Source organism: Xiphophorus couchianus, chromosome 8 (genome assembly GCF_001444195.1).
Source record: "Xiphophorus couchianus chromosome 8, X_couchianus-1.0, whole genome shotgun sequence".
In the NCBI taxonomy this organism is placed as follows: Eukaryota; Metazoa; Chordata; class Actinopteri; order Cyprinodontiformes; family Poeciliidae; genus Xiphophorus; species Xiphophorus couchianus.
The window spans coordinates 24,487,925-24,498,400 of NC_040235.1; the positions used below are offsets into that span (position 1 = coordinate 24,487,925).

General features: G+C 40.1%; 2 protein-coding genes across 3 annotated transcripts; both read right to left on the reverse strand.

The window, feature by feature from the left end:
* Nucleotides 1-465: 465 nt before the first annotated feature.
* Nucleotides 466-7,035, reverse strand: LOC114149337 (proteinase-activated receptor 2-like). 2 transcript variants are annotated; one of them, XM_028025125.1, is made up of 2 exons: nt 6,939-7,035; nt 466-2,663 (listed from the first exon to the last, which is right to left on the reverse strand). In XM_028025125.1, the coding sequence occupies exon 2, from the start codon at nt 2,659-2,661 to the stop codon at nt 1,600-1,602; it is 1,062 nt and encodes a 353-aa protein (XP_027880926.1). In that variant the 5' UTR covers nt 2,662-2,663; nt 6,939-7,035; the 3' UTR covers nt 466-1,599. The 2 variants fall into 2 exon arrangements, with proteins under 2 accessions (XP_027880926.1, XP_027880925.1); XM_028025124.1 differs by lacking the exon at nt 6,939-7,035 and adding an exon at nt 3,992-4,771.
* LOC114149335 (proteinase-activated receptor 1-like) lies at nt 5,416-8,906 on the reverse strand. Its single transcript, XM_028025122.1, has 2 exons — nt 8,693-8,906; nt 5,416-7,054 (listed from the first exon to the last, which is right to left on the reverse strand). The coding sequence occupies exons 1-2, from the start codon at nt 8,889-8,891 to the stop codon at nt 5,820-5,822; spliced, it is 1,434 nt and encodes a 477-aa protein (XP_027880923.1). The 5' UTR covers nt 8,892-8,906; the 3' UTR covers nt 5,416-5,819.
* Nucleotides 8,907-10,476: the final 1,570 nt, after the last annotated feature.

Here is a 10,476-nt window from a genome sequence, read left to right on the forward strand (position 1 = left end):
ATGAAAATAAGGAACAACTACAGTTTGACCTTTCCAACAGTCTGCCATACAATACACACTCAGCTACACGCGCCTCTTTAAAAGGTCATTTTTAGTTCCACCTGCAGCAGCTTAATATTTGATTAATCTCACTGCAATCTTCTAGTAACAGTTACAAAAACTTTTAAAAGACATTCTTTGGATGTGAGAAATGTTTGAACTTTATGTCACCCACAGGTTGAATATTAACTGGGTTGTATTACAAGACGAAAACCAGAAACCCTTAAAAGGAGTAAAATGTCCATTTGAACACATAGATCATTTTTGCTTGACAAAAATTGGCCTAAAAAAAAGGGCTATGTTTAAAATTATTACTATGCAGAATGTGTGTTGTACGAGTGACTAACAAAGCTGGGGTAAATAAAGGTGTTGGAGGTATCAGAAGGAGTTGTGTTCAAAGTAGGTTAAAGAAGTGTCCAGCACATATAAACTGTTTTTTTATATTGTTAAACACATAATTGAGCATAAAATGATCAAATTCAAACTCTGAGAGAAGCTTCTTGATAAAATTATTAGTAATTTTGAATTCAGCAGAAAAAAACAATGTTTTCCCCATTTATCCATAATATCCCTAATCTGAGTTTTACTAAACCGATGCGTTTACAGACCAAAAACAAAATGGGAGTTTCAGCTTTTTGAATGCATTTGGTTTACAAAGATGTCTCAGTGCTCGTCTTCAGTCCGAGCCAATTAAGATAAAACTGGCTGATTTTGATCACTGATTGGCAAATCCCCAATTTAAACCAACTACATATTCAGTGTGCATCCATGTTCTTCAATCCAAATTCAAATGAGTTGATTCAGGTAAAGATTTACAATGTAAATGAAACAGGTTTTTCCATGCAGGAAGCAGGAAGAGCTGGACTAATAGTTGGGCCAACGACTCAACTTTTGCTCCTTGCAACATGAAAGTTTGCAAATTAGCTTGGGAGGTTTAGCAGAGGTGTAGCTTTAATTATTGTGTTTATGATTTTCTTTCGACTAAATCCTGCAAATTGAAAAAGATTTGCTTGAACATTGTGATTCTAAATATTTTTTTCCCCCCTTTCGGTTTGACAAAGGCTAAAATGTATGGTTATACAAAAATATATATAAAAGAAGTCAATTATTAAGGTAGTTTTACATAATTTAATAGGTAAAAGGTGCCATTAACTAATTGTTTTACAGTCTTGTCACACACAAAAAAGGCTACATTCATTTACCTAAAACCGCAACATAAGTATCTTCTATCATCAAGGTAACTGGTCAAAAATAGCAATAAAATGAGGCATATAGCAGAGTACATAAAATATATATAAAAAAAAACAAACAAAAAAAACTGTACAAATTATTTTTCAAAAACAAATATTCACCATGCAAAAAAAGCTCTAGAAAATCATAGACCTGTTCCCAACTGCTCTATCTCAAGATCTATTTTCTCTCAAACCTGAGTTTAACCCGCAAACTCTTCACCCTGTGAGCGGTCTGATGGGGTCGCACTAAACTTCCCCGCTGGACATCCTCCACGCTCCTTTAGAGCGTCGCGCTAAGACCACGGGAGGGTTAATAACGACACCGCCATCAGCAATCGCTGCTCTGCGTGTTTCGCGTGCTACTGGTGGTATACGAGCCGCTCTTCTTGGAGAACTTCAGAGCGCTGAAGGAGACCTTTTTCCTCTCAACTGTCCTCTGACTCCTGCACAGAAACGTGTTCTTCACGTGCTCCCTGAAGTCCTCGGAGATGAAGTAATAAATAAAAGGGTCCACGCAACTGTTCAGGCTCGCTAGGCACAGGGTGGTGATGTAAAACCCGTACCCGTTGCTCACAACCTCTCCTAGCAGGAGGATGTAGTGCGCCAGCAGCATGATGTTACTGGGGGTGAAGCAGACGATAAACATGAGCAGGACGGTGATGATCAAGACCACGGCCTTGCGGCGCTTCTTGGCAATGGTAGGGTCCCCCATGCTGTCCTGGAGAGCCCTGAGCATGAGGACGTACGATATGATGCACACAACTGTCGGGACGACAAATCCCAGCGTTCCCATTGTCAAGAAGTATCCAGCAGCAGTCTTCCTTTGGCTCGGCCTGGTGACGTCATGGCAGGTCCGGATGCACATGTTTGGTATGTTTACTTCTTGATCGTAGCAGTAGAGAGGAATGGTGATGAGCCACACCAGCACCCAGATCGCTACAGAAACAGAGACTGCTAAACAAGTGCTCCTTTGATGCTGGGACATTGGGTAGACTACAGCCCAGTAACGTTGGACGCTAATGCAGGCGATGAAGGCCATGGAGCAGTACATGTTGCCATAGAAGAACCCCACCAGAACTTTGCACAGCCCGTCTCCATACTTCCAGTCGTTGCCATTGAGGTGGTAGTCTATTTTTAAAGGGATCCAAATAACAAAAAGCAGGTCAGCAAGAGCCAGGTTGGCCATGTAGATGGATGATGGGTGCCTTTTTTTGGTCCTGAAGAGGAAAACCCATAGAGCCAAGGCGTTGGTGGGAAGCCCAATGACAAACACGAAGGTGTAGACGGCTGGGAGGAAGACGGTTGTGAGAGGGCTTTTCAGGACCGCTTGGGCTTCAGAGCCAACAAATACGCCATAATCTGTTTCTGTCCCAGTGAAGCCTTTTGGCATTCCTGTGAATTCAAAGCATGAAAGGATAAGCAAAGGAACAATAAGCTTTATTCTTTAGAGCTTTCCAAAAGTACTTATAAAACATTAACTTTTTCATATTCAGTGCATAATAATGACCATAGATGTCAGTGTACTTCAATGGGATTTTATGAAATATACCTAACATAAAGTAGTGCATAACTATGACCTGAAAAAGAAATACAGTGCTCTAATTTGTTCTCTCTTTTTATGTATTTATTTTTTACACTATATTTTTTCAGATCATGACGCAATTTTTAAGATTGGATAAAGATAGCCTGAGTAAATAATGACCTCATTCATTAAGGGAGAAATTACATCCAAAACAACCTGGACCTCTGGGGAAAAGTAACTGTCTGACATACCATAGCACACATTTCCCAAATATTTCCATTTTTGTCTCATCAGTCCACAGAAAATTTTCTCAAAAGGGGTCATCAAGATGTTCTGTAGCAAATTAGAGTTGGACCTTCATGGTCTGCTTGGCCAGCCTTTGCCTCTGGTTTAGGAGCTTTCCCATTACTGCCACGTCTCTCTGTTAAACACTGACATTAAGGAATGGATGTCTGCAGAGCTGTAGCTGTTGTTCTTGGTTCTTGTGACCTCCTGGTTTAGTCTATGTGATCTCTGAGATGTTTTGGTCGATCAAGGTCTCCTGGAAAGGCTCACCAGTGATCTATGTTTCTTCTAACTATGGTTCATTGGCGTCTTATGGCAGTAGTACCGTACAACATTGTTTTTCTGATTGCTTTTAGATCATGTGATGCTTTTTGAGATCTGACTAAAAGATTTGAACTGAACATCCTGATTGGCTTCCAAAAGCATTCCATCTCTGGATGTGTGGAATGAGACTTGAGGTTTGGACAGAGGTTCACCTTCCACCAGGACAGCCTAAGCTACAGCAAAAACAGTTGATTTTAAAACACATTCATATGCTAAAATACCCCAGTCAAATATCAGACCTTTAGTCCTTTGAAAACGGGGAAATAAAATTCCTTTCGTCCAATTCGACTGCAATTGAGACATTTTGGCCCAAAGAATGGGCCAAAATGTCCCATTCTTCTATTATTAACCTTACACTTTACAACTATCCACTACTTTTGTGTTGGTCTAACTCTAAAACTCCACATGAAATACAATACAATAAATGTAGAGGTAGTGGAGACGGTCTGTTGGGTGTAAGGACGCACTATTTAACCTAACGGTATGAGACCTGTCGTTCAAAATCCCTGTTTATGTACTGGGTTTCCACACGGACAGGTTATTGAGGTAATAACAGTAAGAAAAAGTAAAAAAGAATATAAAACGTTACCTTCTGTCGTCGCACACGTCGACATGACCGTAAGTTCAGTTGACAAACGCGCAGGTTAAAAATGAGAGAGCGGGCGCGGTCTGCGTCGACACCGTTTGTTTCCTCTCTACAGGTTGCAAAAGCGAACTTCCTGACACCTGGATGATGTCACTGTACGTCACGTGACTACGCAAAGCCGCCAGCCTTGGCACCCACCCACTCCAAGACGGTAAGTGAGCTGGAGAAGATTTCCTATTAAAACGTGCCTCCTGCTTTCCAGGAACGCGGGGTTGTGCTGTTCCTTGAACTGGTTTACTGTGTTCACACATAGAGGTTATCGGAGGATACAAGTCAGTACAAGGACTCTTCTAGTCTGATTGATCGATGCAATCTGCGACTGTTATCAGCCATAATTTCTCTTTTCAAATGATTGGCCTGTATGCAAACATCTCATGTACAAACTTAGGATTTTAGGTATGTGCCACTTAGGGGAAAAAAACTAGAAGAAAGCGACTAAATGAGAATAGTATATCAGCCTAATAAATTTTTTTCTCTCTCTCCTTTCGACTATTTCAGCCAGGTTATCTTTGACTCTGTGCTTAAAGGACGTTTTAGTAAGATTTCTGACAAAGGATTTTAGGAAGTAATTAATTATTATCTTGAGATACTTAAGCAATAACTACCTGTAGCCAAGGTGTCTCTTCTTAGGCATTGCTATATAGTGGTGAGGATGACATTTTTTAAATAAACGGTAAAATAGCACCACCTATCGGTGCAGATGAGTAAGAACAAATTTGAATTTATTTGAATTTTGAATTTTATTATTGAATTTATATGTCATAAGCAGTTTAGAGGTACGCATGCGTCACCTTTAGCAAAATTTGCATTACATTGGCTTTTATTTGTAGCCAATTCTGTAGATGTTCCCCCTAATATTCAAATTTTATGTGAATGTCTTTTTGATGACGCAATTAATGTGTACAGTATTATTATAGAAATTCAACTCTTTTTAAAAGGACATTCTTACAATTCAACAGGGCTAATTGCGTCCACAGGCCGCCGTATATTTTTACTTTACCAGTGTCATGTAAAATTTTCTCACACACCGAATGTCACGTTTTCATTAGTAGTAATCCATATTCAATTAAAACGTACAGAAATAAGTGAAACAAAACACTTTGTGCCAATAATTCATGATTTCCATTTCATGAACTAGGTTACTAAAATAAATTCCCTTTTCAGTATCAACCAAACTTACTGAGTTACATTTGTTAAATATGCGACCCATTGTATTAAAAAAAGTAAAAATAAAGGATGGAAAGTTCTCTGCCAACTTAGTGATTTGCATATTTGGCCAGCAGGGGGCAGCATTGAACTACTTTCCTTTTAACTGGAACCTCCGGTTAATTCACACAGTTTGCTTAATAGAAGTTAAAACATCAAAGTTGAGTTTCAAATATTTATTAAGAAACAAATATATATAAAAATATTGTACATTTTGAAAAGATATAGCTGAAAGCTTACAAAAACAAAAAAACAAAGCAGTAAACGTAAGAGCGAATAACATTCAGTGTGCAAATGTAAATATACAGAGCAAAAGGTGAAGCATTCTACACTCAGTTTTATGCCAGATTTAACTTCACATTTGTGCGTGTAGGTTTGTCCTCGTGACAAAAAAAAGAAGAGATTTCTAGTGTTTCTACTACTGCAAGATGTTTGGTTACCTTCCGTTTCAGTAAATCTCAACAGAAACATCCCAACTAAGTGCTCAGTTTATGTAGTAGCCTTAACTTTACAGCTTTGTGTTTCTGCACTTAAAAACACTAACCACTGCCCAGTGCCGCTGTGATCAGACCAACAGTTTCTTGTACTGGCTGTTCAGGTTTTGTTCCAATGAGTTTGTTTTGCTCACCGATGAAGTCATTGTGGAGCATTCGGTGCGGCTGGATTTCAGAATGGGTCTGGTGCTGGATCTATACGAGTCAGACGACGAATTGGTGAGAGCACCCTTCGTCGACGATCTGCACAGCATGTTGGACAGCTGTCTCTGACACTGGGAAGAGCCGAAGTAGTAGAGGAGGGGATCCAGGAGGCAGTTCAGGCTGCCCAAACACAAAAACATCAAGTAGAGCCCGTAGGAGCTGTCGGTGGCCTTCGAGGCATTGTTGGATGCCTCAAACAGCAAGTAGTGTGCCAGCAGGAAGCAGTTGGTGGGCATGAAGCACAGCACGAAAATCACTAGGACCGTCAAGATCATCACCACCGCTCTCGTTTTTTTGCGTGATCTTCCTTGAAGCCCGCGTGCCACGCTGCTCAGCGTCCAGATCACCTTGGTGTAGGACCCCACCGTGACAAGAAAGGGCAAAACGAACAGGCAGAAACAGATGACAACGAAATAAATCTTCAACCACAAAATCGCCTCAACGGTTTGGACGTCGTGGCAGGTGGTGATGTTCAGCCCCTCAACGTGAGCCGTCTGGTCGGAGACGACGAGAGGAACGGAGGCGGCAAAGGACAGGACCCACATGGTCACGCAGGCCTTGATGGTGTTCTCCGTCTTCCTCCAAGCCAGGGAGTCGATGGGGTACACAACCGCAAGGAACCGGTCCACGCTGATGCAGGCTATTAGAAGGACGGAGCAGTACATGTTCCAGTAGAAGCTGGCGGTGACCACTCGGCACAGGAACCAGCCGAATATCCAGTTGTTGCCCATGAAGTGGTAAGAGATCTTGAAAGGGAGCATGAGGCCGAAGAGCAGGTCCGCAGAGGCCAGGTTCAGCATGTAGATTGCCGCCGGCTTCTTTGGCTGGATGCCCTTAAAGAAGGCCACGATGGCGGCGAGGTTGATGGGAACGCTGATGCAGCACACCAAGGTGTAGAACGAAGGCATGAGTATCGTGGAAATGGGGCTCGTCAGGAACTGACGTGCCTCTTCAGAGAGGGATCCATTTAATGTTTTATTCCTTACCGTTTGGATTGTTGGAGCCAAGCGGCTCCAACAATCCAATTGATGATCTTCATCAACACAATCTATTGGTTCATTGTCATTGGGCATCCCAATGACAAAGGTCCGTGGATTAGTGCCTAGTGAAAGAAAAAAGAAAAAAAAAGCAAATCAGGACCCAAATTACTATAAAGTGAAATATTTACTATTCAAATAATTAATTCGGAGAAATACAAAGTCGTTATGAAGGGCCCAAGGCAAATTAACTGACAACACCTGAGATAGGTCTGATCATGTCATACTTTTACATTTTCGGTTGCCTCTGACAACATTTTCAGGTATAAAAAGGCTGGATGTTTCATATGAACTGTCAATTTGTGCTTTGTACCTGCTTTGGCAATTGATGATTTAGAGCAGTGGTCCCCAACCAATTGGTACCGGGCCGCACAAGAAATAACGAACTACTTCCGGATCTTTTATTTTGAAAATCCTAAACCGGATTTTACCGGTTATGTCTTGCGCGTCAAACTTGAGCCAACTTGCAGCAGAATGAGTAACAAAACAACATCGGAGTACTGCGCTAAGGGCTAAGGTTGGGGACCGCTGATTTAGAGTAATCATCTGTAATATCTATCTGTAGGGGATCAGTTGGGTTATTGGATCAGGAAACAAATGTCCCAAACAGAGACAAAAAACAGAATAAAGTAGAATATATTCTATATTACTCTGAAATACTCTGAAAACATTGAAACCTTAAAATTAAGCATTTCAGTATGACTATTTATCTTGATTTTTTTTTTAAACATTAACCTTAAACAGTAAATAATTTTCTTTTAACAACAAAAAAGGTATTTATATTTTGTATATGTTACACAAAAATGGTTAGTTGACATGACTAATGCAGAAGTAGGGAGGGACGTAAAGAAAATCTTGGGAACGAAATGACAGGATAAATAGTGCAAACAGATTGGCCTGATTGTCAAACCATGAGCTTGTGTTCATTCTAGGACTATTGAAAATGTGACATTTCCAAATAAACCTAAATAAACACGGCGGTCCCTCCTGGGCAATGATCTACAAAATGGCTCACGGCTGAGGCACGTGGCTCTTCGGCCCTTTCACAATGGCTTTTCATAAATTTGGTTAAAAATGACAAAGAACCAACTAATTTGTCCAACATATAATAAAAATCCAGTTTCTCGTGGAATGCCCACATTCAATTTTCATGACAGAATTTTATTTCATTACATATATTTGTCTTGTAATTCGTTTGAAAACGTTTTTATTTTTTTTACACTGATTTTTTGACAAATAACATAACATAGAAGACAATCTATTCATGAGAATGGACAGGGCACCTTGGACTGTAAAAGTTGCAGATGACTTAGGGCCACATTCAACCTTGGACCGGCCCTGTACTAACTTTCTAACACACGCACCCAAAAATATTTAATGAAATAAAAATGCCGAAAAAACATAATCACTCAAAAGTAGTCTTTAATTTACCATTCATGTTTCAATTTCGGGGAAAATAACGAATACTACAAACTTTAAGACTGTAACTTTAAAAATCATCCACCCCATTATTTATTATCAACTCATATTTTTCCCCCTCAAACATGGAGATGGGAAAAAATGTTCCTACTTTCTTTTCTAAAACCAGCTCATTTGTGTGCGAAAAGTCACACCAGTTACGTTTTTTATTTAAAAAAAAAAAAAGCTGGTTATTTTGACGTACGATTCATTTCAGACGGATAAAAACGGAAACGTTTTCTCACCGTTTATTTCGAAAGCACCAGCAGCAGAAAACAGGCAAACCAGCACCAAAACCAAAGACCTTAGATCCCCTGGAAACATCATGTTGGTGAAATCCTGGCTCCAAATCGAGAGGAATTTGGCTCCAGACGTTCTGCGTCTCTCTCCCACGTTCCTCTGCAGTTTATCAGACTCCCGAAGACTTTTTGTTTCCGCCCACATTTAGTCCCCAACGCGTCCCCTCCACCCCACCCGTGTCCGGTACTTCACTCCAATTCCTTTCTCCTGATGTCACCTTTCCCGTCACACAGCAACAGCCCGACCACGAGGAAATCATTACAAAGACCGACCATATAAATAAATAAATAGATAAATAATACCACATTTCTCTTTATAATATTCTGCTGAAGACGTTCCACATTGCGTCGCATTACAAGCAAACTTCAACGTGCCTTATTTTCATTTTAAGCGCACGCGGTCCGTCACGTTGCTACAATTCAAAATAGGAAAGTGCCAAAACAAGTTCAGCACTTATTTTATTATTTTTTAAATGATATGAAGTCAACTTGCAATGAATGTTCATGGCTAACTAAAAAAAAAAATTCTATCAATAAAATGCATAACATATAGACCCCACCTACACCCAAAAGTTTCAGGAAAATCGTACATATTTGTAAGAGACAGAAATGTGCCCCTTCACTTCCGGTCACTTCCGTCGTATCAGGAACGTCCAAACTCCAGTCTTTGAAGAGGAGTCCTGCAAATTTTCGACGTCCTAAGTCAGTCAGACCTAACTCTTGTTAGAAGGATAGCGTTAAAGGAAAGCTTTAGTTCAATGGCGTATGATTAGAAGGTGTTAGCAGAAAGAAAGAAAGAAAGTCAGTTATGGACTTTACTAGACATACTGTGAAAAAAAGTGTGACTCACTGTCCAGAAAATATGTTAAATGTTCTTTTTTTTTATCTTTATTTTTGCTTGTGGTGACTAAATTGGACCAGATTAGAGATTAGTCCAACAGAAGGACTTTTATTTAATATATAATCTGAGGTTCATGTTGGCCTTGGAGCGAAAAATGCCACTGTGGTCTGCCGAACGTGTACGTTTGTTTTCCTTTTGATAAAAGTAAAACCAACTGCAGTTTTTCAGAGACTGAAGGATGGGAGACTTTGTTCCATAAACAGAACTTCATGCTCAGTGTCGTTTACAAGATAAGTCTTAGTTCGTCCCTGTAGACGTTTCAGGGCTTCCTCTGTTTGTAGCAGGCAGCTGATCATATCAGGAGGAATCGGTAAATACGCAGCAAAAAAATGACCACTTTGAGATATATATATATATATTATGAGTCTTCTAGTCTAGTTTCCTGTCTGAGTTATATCTAGGAACATATTGCTAATTTACGACGAGGATCAAAAACAAAATGTTCAGGAGCCTCACTGTTTAAAAAAAAGTCTTTTCAAGGCAGTTTCACAGGAAGTGGCTTCCTGGACTTCTTCCTTTTCTGTCCATTGTAAAGTGTTTATTTGTGGCTTATGTAAACTAATTGTTCAGACTGTAAACACTTCTAATTTTAGTTAAATCACATGGCATGAGAGTTGACTCCACCCCCAGATGGCAGTCAGCCTCAGAGTCATTAAAAAGCAGGAGCTTTGTAGCTATGTAGCACTAGATAGAACCGACAAGCTAGAGAAGGTGTTTGCGTTGGCTCACGTGAATGCTGATTGTTTTCTCTCAGTGCGAGAGGAAAAGTTAGTTTCTGATGACAGGAGGAGGTTTTGGGAGTAGTCGGCCTCATTTACACAAACAGCCT

What these genes read in the sequence shown, in the direction of transcription:
- LOC114149337 (XM_028025124.1), bottom strand. Translation starts at nt 4,016, where the DNA reads ATGTCGACGTGTGCGACGACAGAAG. An exon ending in GACGTGTGCGACGACAGAAG is followed by an intron (nt 2,664 to 3,991) that starts GTAACGTTTTAT and finishes TTGAATTCACAG; the next exon opens with GAATGCCAAAAGGCTTCACT.
- LOC114149335 (XM_028025122.1), bottom strand. Translation starts at nt 8,891, where the DNA reads ATGTGGGCGGAAACAAAAAGTCTTCGGGAGTCTGATAAACTGCAGAGG. An exon ending in TGGTGCTTTCGAAATAAACG is followed by an intron (nt 7,055 to 8,692) that starts GTGAGAAAACGT and finishes TTCTTTCACTAG; the next exon opens with GCACTAATCCACGGACCTTT.